This window comes from Pongo abelii, chromosome 21, assembly GCF_028885655.2.
Source record: "Pongo abelii isolate AG06213 chromosome 21, NHGRI_mPonAbe1-v2.0_pri, whole genome shotgun sequence".
NCBI classification, from domain to species: domain Eukaryota; kingdom Metazoa; phylum Chordata; class Mammalia; order Primates; family Hominidae; genus Pongo; species Pongo abelii.
The window spans coordinates 34,200,065-34,227,948 of record NC_072006.2 but is presented as its reverse complement, the minus strand read 5'-3'; the positions used below and the strand labels follow the sequence as shown (position 1 = coordinate 34,227,948).

At 35.5% G+C, this 27,884-nt stretch overlaps 1 protein-coding gene across 3 annotated transcripts; it reads left to right on the top strand.

Moving 5' to 3' along the window:
* Window positions 1-345: 345 nt before the first annotated feature.
* RAD21L1 (RAD21 cohesin complex component like 1) lies at window positions 346-27,675 on the top strand. Of its 3 annotated transcripts, none has more exons than XM_002830140.3 (13): window positions 346-521; window positions 1,805-1,934; window positions 3,464-3,557; window positions 6,011-6,117; window positions 9,973-10,143; window positions 11,245-11,340; window positions 12,247-12,360; window positions 14,551-14,777; window positions 15,025-15,124; window positions 15,963-16,087; window positions 18,114-18,209; window positions 20,518-20,595; window positions 25,901-27,627. In XM_002830140.3, exons 1-13 carry the CDS (start codon window positions 378-380, stop codon window positions 26,087-26,089), a joined length of 1,671 nt encoding a protein of 556 aa, XP_002830186.3. In that variant the 5' UTR covers window positions 346-377; the 3' UTR covers window positions 26,090-27,627. The 3 variants fall into 3 exon arrangements, with proteins under 3 accessions (XP_002830186.3, XP_054397692.1, XP_054397693.1); XM_054541717.1 differs by having other exon boundaries at window positions 354-521; window positions 18,117-18,209; window positions 25,901-27,675; XM_054541718.2 differs by lacking the exons at window positions 346-521; window positions 1,805-1,934; window positions 3,464-3,557 and adding an exon at window positions 5,196-5,735 and having other exon boundaries at window positions 18,117-18,209.
* The last annotated feature ends 209 nt before the right edge of the window (window positions 27,676-27,884 follow it).

Here is a 27,884-nt window from a genome sequence, read left to right as displayed (position 1 = left end):
TATTTTCAGCCTTCCTCCTTTATTTATTTGGCCATGTTAGTAAGAAGAGAACTCAAATCCTTTTTTGGATAAAATAAGTGAAATGTAAGAAGAAATCATTAATCAGGATGCATTTAAGCCAGGTGTAGAGGTGTAGTTCACAATTTACTAGAGCTTTGTCATTAGGTTATAATTTTATATTCTAAATAAGTTTCTCTTATTTACAAGAGAATAACTTGTATTGAATAATTGGATTAGAACATAATCTGAATGTTATTTTGTAGAATTAATAAATATTTTTCTTATAAAATAGCAATAAAAAGTTTTTGTAATAAAATTTTAAATATCTTTTCGTGTTCTCTCTAGTTTGTTAAATACAAGTAAGGAACACAGGCAACATGTTCTACACACATGTGCTTATGAGTAAACGAGGGCCATTGGCCAAAATATGGCTTGCAGCTCACTGGGAGAAGAAACTCACAAAGGCCCATGTATTTGAATGTAATCTAGAGATAACCATTGAAAAAATTCTTTCACCCAAGGTATGTTACTGATTAAAATGATAGCTTGTATTTACCATGACTTTGGAAGAGGAAAGACATGAAGATACACTTATATCATGAAGTATATTTTCAAGGAAGTTTTACTTGTCAAATGGTCTTTCCTTTAATTCCTGTAGCATTTAGTGTTATAACAAACATACTGGTTTCTGTTGGTAATTAACTTTTTCATATATCTATCATAGATAGATTGGACCCTAAGGGATAAAGGCCATATTTTATGCATATTCATATTCCTTTCTTATTCACTAACAAAATACAGTAGACATAGTAGGTACTTAATAAGCATCTCTTAGAAAATAATGAACAAACGGGGAGGATAGAAAGCGGACTGGTTATAAATCCAAAAATATGTGAAAATATGTCATAAACAGTAAAGTACTATGTTCATTATAAAACACTAAAACTGATTAGAATTTGCATTACAGCATTTAATATTGTTATAAGTTAAGTATTTTTCAACTTTAGAGAAGGACAAATTGAAAGCCTATGGTGTGTTAGGCACTAGGCCGAACTTTATGCCTATAAGTCTATTTAATCTTTACAACAACCCTATGAGGTTGGCATCTTTTAGCTTCTGTGAACTGTAGTTACCATGTTTTGAGTTGGTCAAATTTATATTTAATTATTGCTTTATCACTTAATAATTATATTACTTTGGGCATCCTACTTAAAATATCTGAGTCTCAGTTTTTTCTTCTGTAAATAGAGGTTGTTGTCAAAATTAAATAAATTAGTGTATGAAAAGCTCTTAGGACCATGTCTGGCATAAAATAAGTACATAATAAATTGTAGGGAGGCTGAGGCAGGAGAATTGCTTGAACCCGGGAGGTGGAGGTTGCAGTGAGCCGAGACTGCGCCACTGCACTCCAGCCTGGGTGACAGAGCGAGACTCCGTCTCCAAAAAAATAATAAAAAAATGAGCTGTAGCCATTTTTATTACACTGAAGTTCAGGAAGTTTAAGTGACAGCCTCAGCAACTGAACCAAGACCTGAACCCAATTCTGACTATAGAGTTTATATTCTTCTCATAATACCAATAATAGTATACTTCACTTAAATGCCATATTAGATTAACTTCCTTGAATAAGAATAAAAAAATCATTTTGCAAGGTGAGGTAAAAAGTTAAGTGATATACTTTAAATAAGGATACAAAATATCTGCTTTTTTAAGAGAACCAATTCTTACGATGTCAGTAACTTTCAAAGAATAGGATTTATGAACCTAATCTTTACTCTTCTAATACTTCAAAAATTATTGAAAGGTGAAAATAGCACTTCGAACTTCAGGACACCTTCTTTTGGGAGTTGTTCGAATCTATAACAGGAAGGCAAAATATCTTTTGGCAGATTGCAGTGAAGCATTTCTTAAAATGAAGATGACATTTCGCCCAGGTATACATGTAATATTGATTTGTCTCCTTCTTGGTTCCGTTTTGCATTTTAATTGGGGATGGGCTCTTTTAATATGCTTCAGGCTAGTATGGTGAATGTAAACTTAGATTTGAATGAATCTAAGTTTCCATGGTTGAGGATAAATTGTGTTCATTTCCTTGCTCTTTTTCTATGCCTGCAGGAAAAGGTTATGCTTTCCAAAACTTGTAACGTTCCTACATATTTATGGAAGACATATACTTAAAGACACTACACTTGCATAAGAAACTCTGATATTCTGTTTTTAATGGGTCATTTAGTTTGTTGTGCCTGTTTTTGCCTTTATAAGAGAGATTAGAAATAGTATGATTGACAAAACAGAGATATCAGTAATTTTGTTTTCAGAATTCTCAAGACTCCAAGCAGCTTGCTACTTATGACATATCAAAAATTCCTAAGCATTCCAAAGTGCCAGAGATTTACATATGTCATAAATATAATGCCTTCAAAATTTATATACCATCTGTTTCATTTTGAAGACATTTTTTATTTTCTACCTTGTATTATGGCTACTTAGGTACAGATCTTGCCTCTGTCACTAGTCTTGAAGCTTCTTGAAGGCAAGGTCTTTGTCATAATTATTTTCTGAATCTCTTATAATATCTGTCTCAGTGCCTTGCACATACCATTTCCTCAATCAACATTTGTTGAATCAGGATTGACAGATTTTTTTAATCTTCTTCATTTAAAATATTTGTATAATCTCTAGGTGGATTTATATTCATATCAAGTATGGTTCATTTGTTCGTTTATTATTTTTTTACATATTCCACAAATATTTATTGATTTCATACTTTGTACCAAACACTATGTTAGGCTCTGGGATATAAAGACAAACAAGATAAATAAGATCCTTTTCAGTCAGGTGAGGAAATCAGATAATTAAAGTATTTTTAAAACATTACAGTAATTGTAAATTGTAATTGTGCTATAAAGGAAAATAAACAGAGTGCTACAACAGAAAATAACAGAGAAGTTCACTTTAGTTAAAATAATTGGGAAAAGCCTTTCTGAGAGGATAGAATTTAAGCTCAGACTTGAAAAATGAGATCTACCCAGCCATGTAAAAAGTCCCTGAGGGAATAGCATTCTAGGCGGAGGAAACTGCAAGAGCAAAGGTCTTGAGGTGGAAAAATGCCTGACTTTTTCAGGGAACAAAAAGGCTAGTATGGTCAGTATGGTGAATGTCATTAGATGATGCCTCTTAGGTTTTTAGGGTTACAGAGGCTCCAATTAGAAATTTTGATTTTATTAAATGCACTGGAGAAGTCACTAAATCATTTTAAGTTTTAGAGGCATCTAATCTGATTAGTTTTTTAAAATATTACTCTGTCTGCTTTATAGAGAATGGACTACAGAAGGGTAGGAGTAGATAGAGGAAAACTAGTTAGAATAAGCAGTAGTCCAGTAAAAGAATATAGAGTTAGTTGGGAGTTCTTTGTTTCATATAGCATTGTTGCTTATTGAGTGTGGTTTTTGATTCTTTTCAGGACTGGTTGACCTTCCAAAAGAGAATTTTGAAGCATCTTACAATGCTATCACATTGCCAGAAGAATTTCATGATTTTGACACCCAAAATATGAAGTAAAATATTTTATTTATTTTCCTTCAATTTAATTTTCTTGATATTTGTTTTTATATTCAAATTTCATTGAGGCAAATGGAATGTAGTTAACAACTGAACAAGTACAGATGTAATTGATAAAGACTTATATTTGGTATAAAATCCCAAAGTACAACAACAAAAGTGTGTCATTTTATTTATTGAATGTAGTTTGCAATATTGACAGTATATTCATCTATTCATTCAGTAAATATTCACTGGGTGCCTTCCATATGCCGGAAACTGTTCTAGGCACTGAGGAGATAGCAGTGAATTAAACATAGCTGCTGGCCTCATGGATCTTAAATTTTAGTTGGGGTAGCTAATAAATAAACAAGTAAATATATGTCAGGAAGTGACCACCATTGTGAAGAGAAACAGAAAATGAAATAAATAAACAGTAAGACAGGAAAGGCTTTTCTGAAAAGGTAAGAACAAATCTGAAGGAGGTAAAGGAACAAATCAGTAATGTGGGGGAAGAATATTCTAGGAAGAGCAAGTAGAAAGGCCCTAAAGCAGGACACACTGGACATTTTCAAGGACCAGCAAGGAGGCAAGTGAGACTAGTGAAGTAAATGAGGAGCTGAGTGGTAGGAGATGAGGTCAGAGAGGTAGCAGGAGACACAGATGATGTAGGGTGTGATATACTACAGTGGGACTTTTATTTTACTCAGGGAACACAGGAAGGTTTTGAATAGAGTGACGGGATCTGACTTGATTTCAACATCATCCCTCTGGCTACTTACTCTAAGGGGAAAGGGAGGAATCAGAGAGCCCATGAGAAAGTTATTGTAGTAAGAAGTCCAGATAAGAGAATATAGTATCTATGATCAGTTCTCAGTCATCATCTCACCCAGGTGGTAGCAGTCAAGTTACAGATATATCTGGAAAGCGAAGCCAGGAGAATTTGCTAATGAATTGCATACAGCTTTAAGAGAAAATGAAGGATACTATATGATTTTTGGCATGAGAACAGACTTAACACTTAATAAGATTAGTATAATCAGATTTAAAGGGGGCAGAGAGAAGGAAGTAAACTAGGTTTTGTATATAAGTTTTGGGATGACTGTTACACATCTGTTATGGTATAAATGCATGTGTTCCCCTAAAATTCATATGTTGAAACCTAACCTTCAAGGTGATGGTATTAAGAGGTGGAGCTCTGAAGCCAGAATGACCTTTTAGGAACAACAACAACAAAAGAGTTGGAAGTGATTAGGTCATAAGAGAGGTGATTAAGTCATAAGAGAAGTGATTAAGTCATAAGAGAAGTGATTAGGTCATAAGGGCTCCACCATCATAAGTGAGATTAGTTCTCTTATGAAAGAGACCTGCAGGAGTTTTCTCACAGCAAAAAGACACCATCTATGAGGAACAGGCCCTCACCAGACACCAAATCTGCTGGCACCTTGATCTTGTACTTCACATCCTCCAGGACTGTGAGCAATAAATTTCTGTTGTTTATAAGTTACCCAGTCTAAGTTACTTTATTCTGGTGGCCCGAATGGACTAAGACAATATCGAAGGGAGTAGGTAAGTAGTTGACCCTCTGGGTCTGAAATTCAGGAGAGAGGTCTGAAGTGGATGTATAAATTTGCAGGTTGTGAGTGTATAGATGGAACTTCAACCATGGAATCTAAGAGATCCCCAAGGTAGTGAGTATACATTTAAAAAAATAGAGAGAGAGATCTGAGGACTGAGTATTTGGTCATTCCCAGTAGTTAGTCTGGGATATTAGGAACAGAAAAGGAGCAGATAGGAAGAAAATGGAGAAATAGTGATACCTCAGAGGCCAAGAGAAGAATGTATTCCATGAGGAAGGGAGTTGTTTAGTCTGTTTGGGCTGCTATAACAAAATACCATAAACTGGGTGGCTTATTAACAATAGAAATTTAGTTATCATCATTCTGGAGGCTGAGAAATTCCAGATAAACTTGCCAGCAGATTCATTGTCTGGTGATGGCCTGCTTCCTGATTCATAGATGGCAACCTTCTCACCGTATTCTCACATGGTAGATTGAGGCAGCTTCCTGGGGCCTCTTTTATAAAGGCACTAATCTCATTCATGGGAATCTGCCCTCATGACCTAATTATCTCCCAAAGCTCCCACCTCCTGATACCATCACATTGGAGATTAGATTTCAAAATATGCATTTGAGGTGAGGAAGACACAAATATTTAGGCCATAGCAAAAGTCAACATCTAAGTCAAGTGCTGTTTGTTTGTGCAAGTAAGATAAGGGACTGAAAATTGACCATTGGGTTTGGGAGCCTAGAGATTATTTATATACATGTATATATAATAAACTAGTGTTTATAAATAATACTACTGAGAAAATGAAAATTGTTTTAGTTTCTTCACTATATCAATGATATTTTTACAGTATTATTGTTTTCTGTCCTCATGTTTTTCTCAACCTTATATTTCTCCATAGTGCTATTGATGTTTCAGAACACTTTACTCAGAACCAAAGCAGACCAGAAGAAATCACTCTTAGAGAAAATTTTGACAATGATCTACTTTTCCAAGCTGAGAGCTTTGGTGAGAATATTTGAGAACTCAAAATTACAAATTATAATCAATTATATTTGTATTTGTGTATTGAAATAATGCCAGTAGATGTAGCTATAGAATGAATCTTTTGATGTGTAAATGTAATTCCCAATACATTTTTCCTTGCCTTTTTCTAGTATAGATATCAATGCCAAGACTCAGTCTTAGGATATACTTCTATTCTCAGTGTATAACCATTTACTGAATACCTACTCTGTATCAGGTGCTATCAATAGACAGGGCAGTACCAAAATTTAAAGAAGCAGTTCCTGCCCTCAAGGAGATTCTGGGTGTGAGAGAGACACATAAATAAACAGTTAAGATGGTCAACATACATACAAGATTTTATATGTATGCTGCATGAAATGCCTTCAAAATATATTTCTTCTGGTATATGATAATATCAATTGTAAAATGATGCCTTTTAAATCAGCCTGGGGGTGAGGAAGAGGAAACACTACCACACTAAATGTGTATATTGATTGTGAAACAGAAACTGATTTTTAAAATGTTAAACTCTTATTTGGGCAAGGCGATTGTACTTTATTTTTAATTTTTTTTTTTTTGACACAGGGTTTTGTTCTTGTCGCCCAGGTTGGAATGCATGATCATGGCTTACTGCAGCCTTGACCTGGGCTCACAATCTTCCTGCCTCAGCCTCCTGAGTAGCTGGGACTGCAAGTGCATGCCACTACACTCAGCTAATTTTTTAAAACTTTTTTGTAAAGACAGGGTCTTACTATGTTGCCCAGGCTGGTCTTGAAACTCTAGGCTCAAGCAATCCTCCTGCCTCAGCCTCCCAAAGTGTTGGGTTTACAGGCATGAGCCACTGTGCCTGGCTAGTGTACTTTAAAATGGAAGCAATATGGTGTAATTTAACTATAGAGTATTTGCTCTTTTTTTCTGGCATCTACTATTCCCTGTCTTATATCATGATATTTATACACCTCTTGTCTTGGTCTACAAACTCCATGAGGATAGAATCTGTGTAATGTTCATATTTGAATTTCCTATAGTGCCCAAAACAATGAGTATAGGAGAAAGATGGCCTATGTCTATCTTGGTTGGGGAGGGGAGTCAAGAAAGTAATGCTTGAGCTACATCTCTAACCTCAGCTTCTCATCCTCACTCTGCTTCCGTAACTCTTGCTATATCTGTAGCTGTGTTTCTCAGCCTGTGGTGAAGGACCAGTTTTCTAATATTTGTCCATTTTCAATCTGTATTATATTTTACTTTGTAAAATACAATAAAATGAATTATTAGAAAAATTAAAAATTTAAAAATCAAAATACAAGGCTCAAGTTTTGTAATTAGAGTCAACACATATAAAATTGCTCTGTCAAATTTCTGTAAAACTTTCTGAACATATACTTTTATTTCTGTATTTTCTTTCTTGTGGACCAGTACCAATCCACAGATTATACTTTAAGTAGCACTGATCTCTTACTGGGTATAACCCCAGACCCAGAATTGTAACACATTGGCAAAGAGGTAATCATATTCCCTACTCCCAAGACACTCTTTACAAATTCCCCTACTATTCTTATTTGGGCTTGAAACTTTAGGATCACTTTTTTTTTTTTTTTTTTTTTTTTAATGGGGTCTTGCTCTGTCACCCAGGCTGGAGTGCAGTGGCACGATCTCGGCTCACTGCAACCTCCGCCTCTCAGGCTCAAGCGATTCTCCTGCCTCAGCCTCTGGAGTAGCTGGGACTACAGGCATGCACCTCCACACTCGGCTAATTTTTGTATTTTTAGTAGAGACGGGGTTTCACCATGTTGGCCAGGCTGGTTTTGAACTCCTGGCCTCAGGTGATCCACCCACCTCGGCCTCCCAAAGTGCTGGGATTGCAGGCATGACCCACTGTGCCCAACCAGGATCACTTTTAACTATACTTTCTGTCAGCTTCATACTAGTGCTGGGTTGTTTGTTTTTTTTTTAATTCTGAAATGTCTGTTAGATCTTTTTTCTATTTCCTTAGCCAGTGATATAGTTCACCAGTACCAAAGACCTGGAGTACTGCAATACCCTCCTACAAATCTTCCTCCAGTCTCTTCCCACATTTTATACACCTTTGTAAGAGCAATTGTCTTTAAATTCCACTTTTGATATATCACATTCCTCTGCTTAAGTGCCTTGTGTCCCTGTGACTTACTGTATCACATATGTCTACCTACACTCAAGGCCCTCTGCCAATGTATCACCTTCTTTATTTTATCAGCTTTATTTGTTTTACTCTTAATATGGACTTTTTGCTCTAGTCAAGCAAATATCTTACCACCAACCAATACAATTTAGTTGTTCACATTTCTGTATCTTCCTTTACAATTTTAAAAGGTGGGAAGAACATGTTCTTAGTAAATGGACAGATTTGGGTTTGAATCTGAACTTTCTCTGTTGATTTGCTGTGTGACACTGGGCAGATTGCCTAACCTCTTTGAGCCTTACTGTCCCTATTTGTAAAGTTGGGATATAACTAACAACATCATAGGGTTATTCCCCTTATTCCTTCCTTTAATCTTCTTCACCAATATGTGATTTTTCTCTTCTTTAAAAACTGCTTCAAACCTAATGTCCTGTAAGAAATATTTAAAATTAATCCATCTTATTCTGGATTGTAATATAAGATCAAAGGCAATGATTATTTCTTTTATGTATTTTGTATAATCTGATATTCTTGTGATGTTCAATGCTGAGAATATAGTGTCTTCATAAGTCTTATTCTCTGATTGACCAATGCTGGCTTTTCCTTTGGGAGCTATCAAGCTGTACCTGGATGATGTGAATATATTTTTAGTTTTTGAAAAAGTAATTTAGTCTTTTCTTCTGAGCAATTCTTTAATCCATTGTCATGATAGTTGTTTTTTCCACTCTTCCATTCTAGAAGATTTAGGTCTATAGAAGAATTTTCAATATGGGTAATACTTCATGATTTTCTTTACTGTCTAACACTAACAAGGGTTGTTAGAGGAGGAGAAGACTAACCTTGGACCTCTGGGGTTTCAGACTCCTGGACCTAGAGATTCAAACCCAAGAGAGGGAAATAACTGATTTCTGGTCAAGAGCTGACTTCTGGTCCCCTGGAACTATCAGTGTAGTGTTGTGATTGTCAGGATGCAGGCTCTGGAGTCAGAGCTGGGTTCAGATCCTGACTCTGTCATTTATTATAGTGTGACTGTGTGCAGGTTACAAAACCTTTCTGTGGATGTGTTTCCTCATCTGTACAATGAGAATTATAATAGTATCTTCTATTACATAATATAATACATACTATAAACACTCAGTTATTTTAGCTGCCTGGGTTTGTCTTTTTTTTTTTTTTTTAACAGACCTCTATCACTACCCCCTAGCATATTCGATATTTACTGAATGAATGTTGTAAGCCCATTCTTTAATATTTTACCTACGTTTCCATTTCCTAAGATGACTGACATGTTCCTTATTTTCCAAACCTCTACTATGCATGAACACTACAAGCAATTGTCCTTGAAATACTATGAAATATGCTTGGTCAAGCAGAACTTACTTACTTAAAATAGAATAAATTATTTTCCATAGTACTTTTACCTTAGGAAGTTGTTAAACTATATCACAAGTATAAACTCTATGTAATATGTTGGCATTTTTTCCATTGTATTTGAAAGAGCATTAGACTAAAAGTCCTGTCTCTACTGATTGAGTGACCTTAGTTGAATAATTCAAGCAAGTCTTTCAGCCATTCTCTTCATCTATTTAAAATGAGGTGTTGGATGACAGGATTATGCTAGATGATATCTGAATTTCCTTCTAACCCTAAAATTCTGTGTTTCTATGAATTAGTATTAATGATATATATTTATTTAGGGGAGGAATCTGAAATTCTCAGAAGACATAGCTTCTTTGATGACAACATATTACTGAATTCCGGTGGTCCTTTAATTGAACATAGTTCTGGAAGCCTCACTGGAGAAAGATCTCTGTTCTATGACAGTGGAGATGGGTTTGGAGATGAAGGAGCTGCAGGAGAAATGATTGGTATGCTATCTGGTCATGTAGAAATAAAATATTTATTTTCATCAAATTACTACAATATATTGGTAGATTTATTATATCAATCTAAAATTTCAAATATGTTTTTGTGTTATGTAGGTCAATACTTTTTTTTATACAAGTTTTCAAAGTCTGTGGCATGTTTAAACATTTAGGCTAGGCCTAAGTAAATAGCTGTCTGTTTAAATATATTTTCTATAGAGGTTATGAACTACTGCTTGTTTTTATTTTTACAAATTCCTAATTTTTGGAGGGGAGAGAGTGAAGTTAGTATATTCCTTATAAAATATACTAGACTATGTACTGGAAAACGTTGTTTTCTTTAACATACATTGTGGGGCGGCTAAGGTATTTTCCAGAATTTTATATTATTATTTTATATTTATATTCCCCTGCTTAAGTGCCTTGGGTCCCCATGACTTACTGTATCAAATACCTCTACCTATCCTCAAGGCCTTCTACCAATTTATTGCCTTCTTTATTTTATCAGTTTTATTTGTTTTACTCTTAACATAGACTATTTCACATTATAAAATAGTCATAGAAATCGGGTAGACAAAAACTGAGAAGTCCAAGTGCACATGTTTTATTTATTATTATTATTATTATTTTTGAGACGGAGCCTTGCTGTGTCGCTCAGGCTGGAGTGCAGTGGCACCATCTTGGCTCACTGCAACCTCCGCCACCTGGGTTCAAGAGATTCTCCTGCCTCAGCCTCCTGAATAGCTGGGATTACAGGTGCCCACCACAATGCCCAGCTAATTTTTTTTTCTATTTTTAGTAGAGATGGGGTTTCACCATGTTGGTCAGGCTGATCTCAAACTCCTGACCTCAGGTGATCCACCCGCCTCAGCTTCCCAATGTGCTGGGATTATAGGAGTGAGCCACTGCACCCAGCCGAAATGCACGTGTTTTAAAGACTATTTATTGGCTGTTCCCATCAAATCTTTTTTAAAAATCTCTAGTCCATATTAAAAATCTGGTTATTCCTTTACAATGAAATGCATAAAGTAACATTAATAAATGTTTAGTGAACAAATGACAGATTCCAGTCTGTATGAAAAAGTATTCATTGTGTTTTTCAAGACAATCTATTGCAAGATGATCAGAATATCCTGTTAGAAGACATGCATTTGAACAGAGAAATTTCCCTGCCTCCTGAGCCTCCCAATAGTTTAGCAGGTAGGTTGAAATTTTCCTTTATGAGAAAGTAATGGGCACTAATGTTTAAATTAAGCCTCAGAACTTCTGAATTTAAGTAGCAATATAGTATAGTGAAAGATAAAGAACAATGTCTTTCAGACTCTGTTAGTCTGACTGTAGACAATATAAAATAGGAAATTAGATTCTGATAAAGGTACATTGAAGGGTATTTAGCCAGGATTGGGCTTAGCATGAGAGAACTCTGCCAAAATATTGGCTTTTTGAATTACTAAAATAGTATATGGTAAATGGTAAGAAAATTTATTAACTAGTATGGTTTGATAATCTACATACAATTTGAGAGAAATTACAAATTGAGGATATTTTCCCTACTTGAAATTCATATGGAAGTACCTCAGATGATTTGAGGTATTTTAGTCTGATTTTTCTTCAGAATTAAAAGTACAATTAGCCCCATTTTTTATTTGCCACAATTTTTGATGTTATATTTGCTTCCTAAAAACAATAGTAGAAACTGAAAATACAAAGAGCTAAGTAATAAAATTTTACTTATGGTTTTTTATGGATCAACTGATAAGTGATTTAACGGAATACAATTTTTTTTAGCAGACATATAGTCAGATTTTTATCAGTTATTTACTGTAGTTGCCACCACTGTTTTCACATCTGCTGTGACTTTAGCCCACCCTTAGATGTCTCATGTGCAAAAGGGGATGATGATACTTGACTCACTCAAATACTATGGGTCCCAGACCATATAATCTGTAAGCCTCTTCAGCTGTATTAAATAAATGGTTCTAAGAATTCAGATGTTCCAGTTAGTAATATAAATCTTCAGTTAGTTTATCTTTAATTCTCATACAGTCCTCTAGCCTGCATCCTAACTGGTTTTTTTACAATTACTTTTATGTGGATGTTGATTAGTTGAACCAGATAACTCAGAGTGTATATGTGTACCTGAAAATGAAAAAATGAATGAAACAACATTATTATCAACTGAAGAGGAAGGATTTACCCTTGATCCAATTGATATTTCAGGTCAGAGGCATTTACGGTTTTGTTTTAATTTTTAATACACTGTTAACTTATTTACTTTGAGATGTTTGAATAATCACTGAAATATTACAGGAGGTAGTCAATCTAGTAATAGCACTTGTAACGTAATAGAGGAGAAGACCGTGAAGGAAATTTTAGATGATCCTTTTGAGGTAGGAAGCGGGACTCAACTCCAGAATTGGGGGTTGGACACCGGACCAGATGAGAACTAGTTACAAGGTGGGTGAGGGGAGCTTTCAATCAGACCCACCCACCAGTGTGCCATGTCAATTTACTGCTGCCATGGCAACATCGGGAATTCACCCTTTTCCATGGCGATGACCTAATGATTCCTACTCCTTCCCTTCATAAACCAGCCTCCTTAATCTGCATGCAATTAAAAGTGGGTATAAATATGACTGCAAAACTGCCCTGAGCTGCTAGTCTGGGCCTGCTGAGTAGCCCTGTTCTGTAGCAGCAGTTACAGTGCTAGAGCTGTAACACCACCAGAGGTGTAACACTGCGTATTCAATAAAGCTGTTTTCTTCTACCTCTGACTTGCCCTTGAATTCTTTTCCTGGACAAAGCCAAGAACCCAGATGGGCTAAGCTCCACTCTGGGGCTCATTTGTCCTGTATCTGTGTATCACTTGCATTGTATTCAGTCCTGTTCAAACCATGTATCCAGTTTGGGAAACTGAAAAATTTAAACTAAGTTCAATTTAGGAAGGTATTGAGCCATTACTCTGTGGTGGGCACGGGAATAAAGAAGACACACACTTTTTACTTTTAAGAAGCTTAGAAAACAATCTAGTCAGGAAGATAAATAGTCATGCAAGTGAATATAATACAAGGCAGAATAAAAGGATCAGAAGAGAAGCGAATGCCTTCTAGCATTTAACTTCAAGCATTATGTTTTTAGGGATAAGTAGTAAGTATGAATCTAATATAACTAATGTAACTACTAGTCTAATATAACTAATATAACTAGGTCATTTAGAAACATCCTAGTTGTAGGTAGTATAATTGATAAGAATTTCAGTTTATAAACTCAGGCATGCAAACAGTAAAGCATTTATTTATTTTTTTTAACTGAATTCACCACTGAGCCTCTATCTCACTAGGCTGGCAGGAAATTCAATCTGTGTAGCTTCCCTGTCTTATTTCCACCATGTAGTTCCAAAGTTTGGGGGAGGGGTGTGGAAGGTGGAAGGGGACTTCTGGTTATCAGCTATACCAATTTGTGGTTCTCAGTCCTCCAGCTTACATAGCCTTGGGGATCATCACATAGCCAACCTCTCCGGTATCTTATCTTGTTCCTGGGATTTTACTGAGGCACATCAGCCAGCAAGCAGGTTCCTATACATTTTGGCTCCATTTGATCTTGGATCTTTATCAATCCTGAGAAATCTAACCCTCTCTCCCCTTTTACAGCTTTACTAAAGAAAAGCTTGACTTCTGCTTTCTGCCTGGTAAAATTCCCTGATGGAGTGAAATCCTATGGACCTAGTTACCTGCTTGGAATGTCTATGAATTTCAGTGGGAGAGGGAAAAATACACTGGACAAATACAAATGAGTGTTGTATAAAGTTATTCTATTACATAAGCATTTTAAGGAACCTCCAAATTGGTGGACTTCCCTCTTCCCCACATTTCCTCAGTTGCTCACTTAACAGGTAGATCCCTTTCTAAGCACTTCCAAGCAACACCTTACAAAATGTATCAGCTATTGGTTGCTCAGCATAATTTTCAGAGGGGAGAAGGGATTTTCTTTCCAATGCAACACTGTAGGTTGTACTGTGGTAGAAATTTCTTTTCTCTTTTGGAGATAGAGTCTTGCTCTGTTGCCCAGTCTGGAGTGTAGTGATGTGGTCTCGGCTCACTTCAACCTCTGCCACTCAGGCTCAAGGGATCCACCCATCTCAGCCTCCTGAGTAGCTGGGTCTACAGGTGTGTGCTACCATGTGTGGCTAATTTTTGTATTTTTTGTAGAGACGGGGTTTAGCCATGTTGCCTAGGCTGGTCTTGAACTCCTGGGCCCAAGCAATCCACCCACCTCAGCCTCTTGAAGTGCTAGGATTACAGGCATGAGCCACCGTGCCTGGCTTAGAAATTTCTTAAGTATTTAGTGCCTACAATATGATTTTAGAAAGCTGTATAACCAATCACATTTGTGCCTATTTCTTATATTTAGACATTGCTGAGAAAAGGAAAGGCAAAAAGAGGAGATTGCTCATAGATCCTGTCAAGGAGCTCAATAGCAAAGTTATACATAAACAGCTTACTTCCTTTGCGGACACACTCATGGTTTTGGAACTTGCACCTCCTACCCAAAGATTGATGATGTGGAAGAAGAGGGGAGGAGTGGATACACTTCTGTCAACTGCTGCCCAGGATTTGATTCATGCTGAACTGAAAATGGTAACAGTTTGTACCCTTCTACATGTGAGCAATGTCTGGTTATAAATAAATAATAAATAAATAAACACATATTTACATACATATATAACAGAATTTAAACTTGCGAAGAAGTACTTCCTCATTTTGAATTAATTTTCTGGATTGTGTGTATGAATTATAGTTTTTCCTTTTTAGATATGTGCTTGTGTTTTCTTGAATTGCTTTGCTGGTACAAAAACAAAAAAACCAAAAATGTGTATTTTTACAGTTGTTTACAAAATGCTTTCTGTCCTCTGGCTTTAAACTTGGAAGAAAAATGATACAGAAGGAGTCACTAAGGGAAGAAGTGAGAAACCAAAATATAATAGGTGAGACTTCTTAATTTTGTTGATGTTGAGGGGAATGTTGTGGAAACAAAAATTTGATGTTTTAAATTTCAGAATGAAGATGGGATCCAATTCCATATTCTCAAGTATAAATGCTAACTCTGGAAGAGTAGTTGAACTTAAATGAAATTATTACTTCAGTATTGCATTTTTCTGCATTTTGGATTAATTTTTGTCCCAGAGATTTCGTTAAAAAGATGAAGTACATATACTATGTAAACCATTCTTATTATCACTCTTTCTACCTCCTTCACTCCCAAAGGCATACTCAAAAATCCTCAAAAAAGAAAATCTTTATATCTAGCAAGATAATGTTTCAATGTAAAACAACTAATATGAGAAATCACATAAGGATAAGAACAGCACTTAATACAGTTAACCTGACGCGGATATTTCTGTCTACCCAAAAGGCACATGGAGTATTAATAATCACTGATTATTATCATGATAATTATAAAGTGATAATAAAACCAATTGATGTGATGAGTGAGCTTCCACTTCCTGATCACCCTTCCTGAAGGCATTAAAACCTAATGAACAATATACCACAATGGGCTTGAACTGTCCATGTTGTCTTGTGAGTGAACGTGTGAGAGGAGATGGTTGGCAGAGACTGGGGAGTGGAGGTGATAGAGACAGAGGACAGGAAAGGGAAGATACATATGTGAGACTTGGGAGCAGTAAAAAAGTTTATGTATCCTTTGCTTAAATTCTTGGATCCCAACATGTCTGTCAGAAGTTTTCTTTTGTTACAACCATATCACAATTCAAGTTTGAAAGATATTTTGGTGAAATTGTCTTTATTTCCTTGATAATTCAGAGACATCCATGATAGAAGAGCCAAATTCCCAGCAAGAGTTAAGTAAACCCCAAACTTGGAAGGATGTGATTGGTGGATCTCAGCATAGCTCTCATGAGGATACCAATAAAAATATTAACTCTGAGGTAAGTTATCCAGAGAGAATCGTAAAAATATTTTATTTTCTACAGATACAGTAAAGGAATATTGGGACTCTGGTATATTTTCTTACATTTGTGTAGTTCATATTTCATTTTAAATTGTTTTGCAATTTGTTTAGTAAGTAGCAGGGTAAAACATGATTTTCTTCTGCAGAATTTTTCTGGGAGTTTAGGATGTAAATCGCAAGATAAGGTGGTTTCATACTGAACTAGTATTTTGCATGATATGTTAAATCAGTGATTGTCTATATGTAAACCTGGTTATATGCTGAGAATCCTACTAGGCCTCATATTCTTTGTGTCATGGAATGTTTTAGAACTGCAGCCAGTATGCCTAAGTTTTGCTTTTCATCATGAATTCACCTGCATCTCTCTAAGAATAATATATTTTAGACCCACCAATTCCTTGGCCTTGAATCTGAAAGACTATCTAAAGATCTATGACCAAAACAAAATTTTAAACACTTTTTAAGATATAATTTTTTATTTGAAAAATATTACTATTTGAAAACATAATTGGAAATAATGTGCTTTGAAATATTTTCTCAATTGTTATTTTATTGGTTGTACAAATATAAATATTATAGCCACACCAGTTAAAAATAAACCAGTGTTTTTCTGGTCTGTTCGATTATCACTGTATTTTGATAACCACTCAGGGAATTCAAAGTCAACCCATGTTGAAACTGAATGCCCTTGGAAGGAAAGACAATTTCACAGTGCATTCAAACAGAATGTATTTTACTAAATATTTGATAATATACTGGATATTGAGATACTGGGTTGCTAGTACTACTCTCTCTCTCACTTGGGCTCAGGCATTTCTTAAAGTGTACCTACCGAAAATTATGATTAGGCAAACCTGTTTAGTTTATGATTTTTTGGAAGGAAAATATAACTGCGGTTATCACAGATATAACAAGATAGATTGTCCCATGGGCTTGAAGTAGAGAGAAGAGAGATCGATGTACCAGTTCTTTTGAACCTTTACTACTTTACCTTATGCTTATGCTTTAAACCTTCAATTCTGCTTCCAAAAATGGTTAACAAATGTGAAATATAGTCAAGCATAGGAGCACAAGAACAATAAGGGACAAGAGAATATTCATTCTGATGAATCATTTTCAAATCTTCATAAAACAGAATTTTTATATACCATAGCTGCAAAATTGAGAGTACCAAAAATGTAGAATATTCATAGAAATTGAAAAACAAGGCTTCACAAATATGTATATTAAAGAATAAAATGTAACTCCTTATGTTTACTAAAGTTTTTTAAAGCTGAGTGAAAAAGCAAGTAAACTATCTTAGAGGAGGCCCTTAATCAAGATTGAGGAGGACAGCTGGGGAATGAAGCTTGGAGACAGGTTGAAGATGAAAAGGGGTTGATAGCTTCTATAGCAATGAGAAGGGAAGGAGATGATAGGGACTAGGAAATCTCTGTCTCTTTTTCTTTCTTCCTTTATGTCTTCACTCCCCTTCCAGCAGACAGGTTCTTCTTCCCTTTTGCCCGTGACAGCTCCAGCAGTGGTGGCAGGAATCCTGTCATGGTCCTCAGTAGGGATATTAATATCCCTTTCCTCACTCTCACTCCCTCTCTGCTTGCCTATTGCAGATCTCTTTCCTCTGCCACCTGGTATTGGCATGAGAATAGAGGTAGGGGAGTGGGGCTAGATAAAATGCTTCAAAACAAAGTGGTCTCAGTAGCACAGCAGTAGAGACTTTTCATGTGAGGTCTGCAGTAGAGAGGGAAATAGAAAGGAAAAGGATAGGAAGCAAGGAGGGAAGGGGCATGCAAGTTCTTCCGTTATGGGAGGCATATGGAAAACAGTAACATTTAAGTCAAAGACTGCCTATCTGGGATATTTCAGAGATAATATTTTGAGAATGTGGGTAGTATTTTAAATTAGTTTGAGGAATGAGCATTCATGTGATTAAAGCATTTAATAAAATTAGATTGTTCCTGTATAACCACTGGCAGATTTACCTAACGTTCCCTAATTTGCTTCAGCAGGATATTGTTGAAATGGTGTCTTTAGCTGCTGAGGAATCATCTTTAACGAATGACTTATTTGCACAAGAAATTGAATATAGTCCAGTTGAATTGGTAAATATATGTGTAGTCTTGGGGATGTTCTTAAAAACTTTATTCCTAAATATTTAACACCTTATTTATCTAAAACTTGGCTTTTATAGCCGTCATGTTATTTTCTAAATTTATAATTTAAATTTGTGATTACAACAGAGATGTTTGTGAATAGTTTGATAAAATATTCTGAATTGCTCTGATTTTTTGTCTTTCTTTAATTTCTTTTGAAACTTCAAATACTTTTAGGGAAAGTGTGAGATTTTTGTGTTTATCAAAAGTAGTGACAGGATTTTAAATGTTGAGAATCACTGTTTTAAATTATTGATATAACATCTCTAAAGAAACAGAACTATATTAAGAGTATGGCCTAGGGCATTTGAAATTTTATCTTATTTACAAAAAAATTGTGGGCAATTTTTCCTTTAACATTATGTGGCACAAGGCTTGTATCTATACAAGGCTTCTGGAAATCTGAAACAAAATAATCTGGCAGTCAGAGGCCACATGTCAATAGCAAAGACAGAAGTAAAGTCTGATTTACCTGACTCCCTGCTTATTAACTGTCTTATTTCTCTGGTATTGTCCTAGCATACTGAAAACATTTTTAAGATTGTAAGGAATTTTAGTAAAAGTTTTTTAGTAAATAATATGAAAACACCTAGTAAGCCTGATGTTAATTTGTTTCTATAAAATTATCTATATAATGAGTTCCAAGACTCTTTGATTGTTTTTCATACAAGGAAAAGAGGCCAAATTCTCTAGATAACCTAGGACAGAATAAATTACCTGAACTTTTTACCTGAAGTATCCAAACAGCTGAGCGAGAAGTGGGTTAGTTCATTTTTGCTATTCACTTTGCTTCTATAGATGCAGGTTATTTTCATACATGGTCAAGCAAACCACAGCACAGCACAAGTTCAGCTGTTTTAATAATCCACTGGGCTTTTTACACAATAGATTCAGCTGCAGGGTGTCCAGATAGATCAAGTAGACAGGCTTTAGCAGAATGCACAGACTATTTCTTCTGAGCCTTTCTCTGGTTAGTTTAGTTGTGCATTATAGATGAAGCTAGAGTCTCATGGATCTTTAACAAAGAGGTTTTTACATTTCAAAAACTGCATTTGTTTCTTTAACAATAAAATAAACATTAATAAGTGGGTGTCCTCATTTATCCAAGGACAGACCAGAAAAGAATAATCATAAATTGTAGCTGAAGGGATTTGGAAAACTCTCCAGAATAAAGTGACCGTATTTTCAAATCAGTCTCTTTGGGATATAAGAAAGCATACAGCATAGGCAGGCTCAGAAAGCTGGTATAGTTGGTGGAAATGGGTGGAAAAGTAGTTCCCAGGCTTAGTCAAAGAGTCCCTCTAGCCTCACATGATTTAAAATGTCATGCAGAATATTCTGGTGCTTTCTGTAATTGTCTTGGAGTCTATGAAATTGAAAGCACTTTTAGCAAGTGTCTGGGCTCCTATACATGAAGGCTAGACAAACAGTGGACATGAGATGAGAGTGACACAGATGCTGTTGGGCTGCATAGTCAGAATTAGCTTAGGAAAAATTATAAAGTAGGCCATATTTGTGCCACTTCCCTTCCCCCACCCCTTTGTAAGCCTGCTCTTTTATCAGATTCATGAACACCTTTCATATGCCCAGTTTCTGTTCTCACATAATAAGGTGTTAGTTTGTAAGGGATTGGAATACCATTTTTAAATATTGAGGTATTTCTGAAAGTGGTTAAGCCTTAAATACCAAAAAAAAAAAAGAATCTATTTAGATAACATGACAGATGTTGTCCAAGGCACAGATGCCTTGGACAAGGCATCTCGAAATCTGAAAGATTTATAACCCAATTGTACACAAACTACTAGACAGCAGTTATGTTTAGCACTTCCATTACCAGATAAGTTCAGATAAAGGCCTTTACAGCACAGAAATAGTTGTATGTTTACTCCTGTCAACTGAGTTCAGATTGACCAGAACTAGGATAACCCTAGGCAAAAGTTGTTGTCTTTTCTAATTTTACTTTTCAAAGTAACCGTAAGGCCCTGGACATATTACCAAATAAAGATGGCAGAATCTCCTATTTTGGAGCCTCTTATCAGAAGACACCCTGGAGAGTACAGGTGTAATTGTGCAAAGGTGGTTTATATTTGTATGTTAGCCTTATTCTTTTTATAAATAATAAAGACTATAAGCTCTTTATTTGGCAGGACCCATTGTAATAATTGTGTTTCTTGTAGAAGCTAACACTATGATGGGCAAATAGTCAGCATTTAGTAAAATTTGCTTAAATTAAATATTTTATTTATCATTCAAACAGGAGTCATTGAGGAATGAAGAAAATATTGAGACAGAGAGATGGAATCGAAGAATACTTCAGATGTTAAATCGTTTACGGGTGAGATGCTAGGGTTTGTCAACCCTATTTTTATTTAAAAAATAAGTAAATACTGACTTCAAGCTTCTATATATTAATGAAAATGCAATAATTTTCCTTATTTTTTTGAGGCCAAATCCCACTAGAGTGCAATGATTTTCAGTAGTATACCCAGGGCTAAATATAGAAGTTTGGGTTTGGTGCCTGCATATTCTAATCAACTTCTTACCCACACTCATACCCTTAGATATCTATTCTGTGTCCCATCCTTGTTTTTAGCAGGATACCAACTAATTCTCAATATGAAACTTAGTTTATAGCAGTTCAAGAGTGACAACTCAGGTAATTTTTGAATTTAATTTATATTTTTGTCAAAATAATACACGTATATTATTTTAAAAGTTCAATAGCGCCATGCAATAAGGCTGAAAAGACAGAAAGGCCTTTGTCCTACCTCTCCTTATCCCTAAGTCCTGCTCATCAGAAGCAACTACATTAAGCTGTTTCTTTTAGTATTTATATCTATATTCTTAATAAACATGCTTTTAGTGCTCTTTCTTGGTATTTCAGCTTTAAACTTTATCTACTGAATTCTTTTGACAGAAAACAAAAGTTAAACTTAGTTACCTTCCCCTCCTTAGTATACTTTTAGCATAGTGTTGTGTGTTTACAGTGTTATATTTGTAATAGTTATGATGCAGGTTTGATTGCGACAGGGAGCCAAAATATTAGTGGCTTAAAAAAGATAGAAGTTTATTTATCTCTCAGGTAAAGGTTCAATCTGGTATGGCAGCTATGCTCACAAAGTTGTCAGGGACCCAGGTTTCCTTTGTCTTCTCAAGATCCAAAATGGCTAACTACCCACCAGGTCTGTACTCCAATCAGTAGCAAAGTTTCCTTTAAGAGTACAACCCAGAAATTGTATCACTTTTTACACTTCATTGACCAGCACTTAGTCACATTGCCGCATCTAGCTGGGAAATGTAGTCTTTATTTGGTAAGCTTAGTCCCAACTAATAATTCTGTTACTATAGAAGAAGAGAATGGAAATTAAAGGACAAGTAGCAGCTGCTGCCATAAATACTATGTAAAAATTAGTTACATCGAAGCTTCATAGCATAATTACATTTCTTGTCAACTTTATGGTTGTTTTGTCATTAGGCTTTTTTCAAGTTAATCATTACCTCATTTTTTTTTCTTTTTTTTATTATTATACTTTAAGTTCTAGGGTACATGTGTACAACATGCAGTTTTGTTACATATGTATACATGCGCCATGTTGGTGTGCTGCACCCATTAACTCGTCATTTACGTTAGGTATATCTCCTAATGCTATCCCTCCCCCCTCCCCCCACCCCATGACAGGCCCCGGTGTGTGTTGTTCCCCTTCTTGTGTCCAAGTGTTCTCATTGTTCAATTCCCACCTATGAGTGAGAACATGCGGTGTTTGGTTTTTTGTCCTTGCCATAGGTTTCTGAGAATGATGGTTTCCAGCTTCATCCATGTCCCTACAAAGGACATGAACTCCTCCTTTTTTATGGCTGCATAGTATTCCATGGTGTATATGTGCCACATTTTCTTAATCCAGTCTATCATTGATGGACATTTGGGTTGGTTCCAAGTCTTTGCTATTGTGAATAGTGCTGCAGTAAACATATGTGTGCATGTGTCTTTACAGCAGCATGATTTATAGTCCTTTACTTCATTTTGTTTCATTTGCTCAGTGTCTATAAACCCATTTTAATTATTTTTCCAAACTCAGACAATATGACCAAACTCTGACAAAAATACCATTTTTATGGTTTTATAATATTTTATAATATCTCTTATCAAACGATCCATCAGTTCCATTTTTTTTCCTTAAAGGTATCTCTCTGGGAGCTTACCATCCTCTTGTTCTGATCCAAACCAGCGGCTCTTTAAGTCTGCTCCATAGTTTTTGTCTTGGGATATTGCTTTGTCATAAACATGGGAATTTGTCTCTTTCCTGTATGTATTATATTTCCTCTGTGGTTTTGGGTGCTTTGATCTTCCTTTATCTTAAATTTTTTGGTGGTTAACATCCTTTCATAATTTCCTGAGATAAAGAGTTCACAAGAGATAGAGGCCCTCCATACCAGCTTGAGCATTTCTTTTACCTTTAATGTGATTGATTGTCTCTAGACATAAGTTGAAAATATATTTCTCTCAGATATTGAAGGCTTTGTAACATTGCCAAGATTCTTGTGATGTTATTGAAAGGTCAAATATTGCCTTAGTTGGTGATCCTTTGTAAGTAACCTTTATTTTCTCTCTGGAAGCTTTTGATCTATTATTATTCTTATTATTATTATCATCATCCCTGGCACTCTGGAATTTCATTATGTGCTTTGGGTTTTTTTTTTTCTTTCACTTATTGTCCTTACCATGTAGTGTGTTCTTTTATACAGAAATTTCATGTTCCTGAGTTTTAGAAAATTTTTAAAAATTTATTGGACTTTCTCCTTATTATTGTTATTTTTTAAAGTTTTTCATAGAGTCAAGGTCCCACTGTGTTGCTCAGGCTGGTTTCAAACTCCTGGCCTCAATTTCCTTGTTATTTATCTGTTTTGTCTTCCTGAAGGGCCATTGGGTCAGATGTTGGATCTCCTGAACTGCTCCTTTAATTTTAATAACATCTTTTATCCTCTATATTAATTTCCTTTGTATTTGTGTTTTTCTACTCTGGATTTCTTCAACTTTGTTTTCTAGATTTTACTGAATTTTTATATCTGCTTTCACCTTTTGTTTTCCAGGAGTTTTTTTCTTGGTTACTAACTATTCTTTTGTTTTATAGCATCACAATATTTTTATTTAATTATTCAATTAGATTTTTAAAGCAGCTTTGTTGAGATATGATTAACATGCAGTAAACTATTTATATTTAAAGTATGCATTAGATAAGTCTTGACATATGTGTACAACTGTAAAACCTTCACCACAATCAAGGAGTAAACATATCTCAAACCAGAAAAACTTTCCTTGTGCCTCTTGTGAATCCCTCATTTGCATACCTCCAACTGGTACCCCCATTCCCAAGCAACCACTGATCTGCTTCCTCTCACTACTATCCTAGCCATTTTTCATGGATCCAATGAAAAACTTCTTAACTTCAGAGGTTGCACTTCTGCTCCCTGCATTATCTTTCCTTAGTGATTTTCTTGAATGCATTCCTTTTTGCTCTTTAATATTAGAGATTTTACTCAAATGTCTTGTAGATCCTAGGGTTATCTGTTTTTATTTAAGATAGAGACACCAAAAAACTGACTGGAAGTTATATACGCATGAGTAGAGCTTGCAGACTTATGGTCTTTATACTGAGGTAATTGGGTGGCACCTCTCACCTTCCCTAGATTGTATTATATAACTGGGTTTTGTTCTCCCTTAGAATAGTCAGCTTTTCCAGAGTAATCTTTAAGTCTACTGCCTAGGAGATGGGATAAGCATGATGCCAGTGGCTCAGGAACCAAAAGGAGGTAAAGGAGAGGCTGGTTATCTCACTGTTCAGAGTGTAGAATTTCCCTTAATCCCACTGTTTGTGGTATGACACTTCACCATCTACAGCGCTAGTGCCGTAAGTTCAAAGCGTCAATGCTTGGTATCTCCAGAAGAGCAACTTCATGCCTTCTGCTATGTGAGTAGTGGTTTCCGATTCTGTGAGGTGGTGGAGTGGACAGAAGGTCTAACGGTTCCTAAATAGATTCTCAAGGAATTCTCCTGTTTTCAGCTTCATCCCTCTCCCCAGTTTATGACACACTGATGTCTCCAATTCCTGAGCTTTTCCTAGGTACTGTGTCTCACTCAAATCGGCTTGCTTTTTGCTGGCTTCCCCCCTGCCAGCACTTAGGGTTCAGTGGTCTCCACCCTACTAAGTCAGTTATGTCTTCCACTTTCTTTGTCTTTATCTCCTTCCTTTGTCACTTTTTCTTCCTTTACCTTCATTTCAGAAGGGTTTCTGCAGGGAACACAAATAAACACTTATGTTTAATCTTGCATATTTTTCCCTTTAGGGTTTTTCAAAAGAATTCTTGAAATTGAACAAGCTGTCCGTATTCTCTCCCAGGGCGGAAAAGCCATCCAGTTCTCATCTTTTCTGTCAAGGCAGGGAATAAATGTAGGCTGGATATGCCATCTTTGAAAGGTTACTGACCCTGGGCCACACCTTTGGTTAAGATAAAGTATGATAAAGTATTTAATTTATTAATTTGTTGAATGTTATAGACAAGAAAAACCTTGTATATGGTATCTCTAAATATGCTTCACAACTATCCAAGGTGTATGATTCTCATAGGGACATTGGCCAGTATTCACCGCAGTATTTCTTTTTTTTTTTTCTTTTTTTGAGACAAGGTGTCACTGTCACCCAGACTAGAGTGCAGTGGCGTGATCTTGGCTCACTGCAACCTCTTCCTCCTGGTTTCAAGCGATTCTTCTGCCTCAGCCTCCCGAATAGCTGGGATTACAGGCGCGTGCCACCATGCCCAGCTAATTTTTGTGTTTTTAGTACAGACAAGGTTTCACCATGTTTGCCAGACTGGTCTTGAACTCTTGACTTCAAGTGATCTGCCCTCCTCAGCCTCCCAAAGTGCTGGGATTACAGGCATGAGCCACCGTGCCTGGCCGTACCGCAGTATTTCTAACTAAAAAATTATACTTCTGCTCTGGGACTCTGATTCCAAATCCTAGTCTTCATGAAAAGAGTTATCTTCATCCATAATTAAAATACTTTATTGTACCTCAGTTATTTTCAGTAGGTACACAGATGTCATGTAGTGAATCCGACATCTTTTTAATCTGTGCAAAGAAATTGGGAGTTGTTTACATAGTCATAATCCCCTGACACTGAAACTGGAGTTGTTTATAGTCAACACCAACACTAGTACCTTTAAGTAGAAGAAGACTGATAGGCTGATCATTTTGATTGTATTTGAAGCCTCCCAAAGTCCTGTGAATTTTTTTTTGTCTCTGCAAATATAGACTAATTGCCCTTTCCACAGGAGCCATTTATGTTAACATCAATTTTAAAAAGGCCTAACATTTGTATAACACATTATAAATGTGTATAACCCTTCGGAATTCTTTTGCATGCATGTTCTTCATGAACCAAGCTTGTGTACCGTGACTTGTGTTGTTTTTATGTTTACTAAGGAGTCGTTTCCCTTTTTCCATTTAAGGATTTTATAGTCATTTATCCAAAATGTCAATATTTTGTTGTTTATTATGCATTTATAGCCAGCTTTACTTCTAATGATCTTTTTCTTTTTTCTTTTCTAATCATTTCTTTTTTCTTTTGTAATCATTTTCCCAGGAATCTAACAAGATGGGAATGCAGTCCTTTAGTCTGATGAAGCTCTGTAGAAATAGCGACCGAAAGGAAGCAGCTGCCAAATTTTATAGCTTTCTTGTCCTAAAGAAACAGCGGGCTATCGAGCTGAGCCAGAGTGCTCCCTATGCAGATATTATAGCTATGATAGGACCAATGTTTTATAACATATGAAGGAAACCCAGACATACAGATTTATGTCATCACTGGAATTTCTGTGTAGATTGTTCAATTTAATGCAGAAGCCATCTGGAAGCAGCTGAAGATCTGATCCATTTCATAGACAGGCTGACCTATTTCCTCTCTGTAGTTCAGAATAATCATAGCTAGAATTGGAAACCTACATGCTTAAAAAGAAATACTTTAAATTCTGTTTTGTTTTGTTTTTTGTTTTTTTAAGGAGAAAGGTCTCACTATGTTGCCCAGGCTGGACTTGAACTCTGGGCTTAAGTGATTCTCCTGCCTCAGCCTCCTGAATAGCTGGGACTACAGGCACATGCCACCATACCTGGCTCAGAAATACTTAATTATAGCTACGTAATTTTTTTTAACTTGGCTGATTTGAATATATAGCATTTATCATTTCCCTGACTTGAATGTTGCATTTAGCATACATTTAGGATGCATTTTTAAAATGCTATATGTTTTTGACAAACATTCAAAGATGTTTCTTAAAAGGTTATTTTACACTGGAGTATTTACTTGAATTTTATGGGGTTAATGATGAAAACATCATTATTTCTACACAGACAGTTTATTTGGTTGCATTGCATATCATCCTTGATTTGACCTAATGCCATGGTTTTTAATCCAATATTTTAATTGAAGAGTTACAAAGCTCATCTTTGCTTTAAATTACCTGAGTGGGTTTTAGTCTATTTATAGGTCATTTAACCTTTTTATTTACTATTTAATGATTATTATAATCACCATTAATGTGTAAGCAAAACTAAATCTGCTTCTTATGTTTAAAAATATTAGCAGACACTTGTTCCTCATGTTGTTTGCAGCTACAGTCTGAGTAAAGATCACCAAAATAAATGTTCTTTTGCTTGGTATTTATTGAACATTTTTGACATTAAAACTGTTGTTTTCCTTTTTTCTTAATTGAAGTTTGAGTTAGGACATTTTCATATTATGCTCCGTGAGCTCCATTGTACACTGTAAAATGAAGCCTATGGTACTCATTAAAATGTTGTTGTATCTGGAATTATGCTGCAAACAACAAATTCTAAATAGCCTCTCTAAATGTATTAACTATAAATTTTAAATGGCAACATGCCTTTTTAAAATTTCTTTTATTTTTTAAATTAACATACAGAAAATTTGACTTCTTAATTTTGGTGCACAGTTCTGTGAATTTTAACATATTTGTAGAGTCCTGTAACCATCTCCACAATTAGGATTCCAGCAGTAACATCACCCTAAAAAATTATCTGTGTTATCCCTTTGTAGTAACACCCTTCCCCCATATAACATCTGGCAACCACTCTTCTCCATGACTACATTTTTGTCTTTTTGAAAATGTCATACAAATGGAATCATATAGCATGTAACCTTTCGATACTGGCTTCTTTCACTCATAAATGTCTTTGAGATTCATCAAGTGGTTGCATGTGTCAGTGGTTTGTTCCTATTTATTGCTGAGTAATATTCTGTTGCCTAGATATACCACAGTTTATTTATCCATTTACCCATTGAAAGATGTTTAAGTTGTTTCCAGTTTTGACAATTATTAATAGAGCTTCATACATTTGTGTACATTTTTGTGTTTTTATTTGTCTAGGGTAATTATCTAGAAATGGGATTGCTGGGCCGTATAGCAAGTATATATTTAACTTTATAAGAAATTACGAAATTATTTTCCAGAGCAGATGTACCATTTTGCGTTCCCAGTAACCATGTAAGAGAGTTCCAGTTGATTTTTTGTTTACTTGTTATTTTGAGATAATTGTAGATTCACATGCAG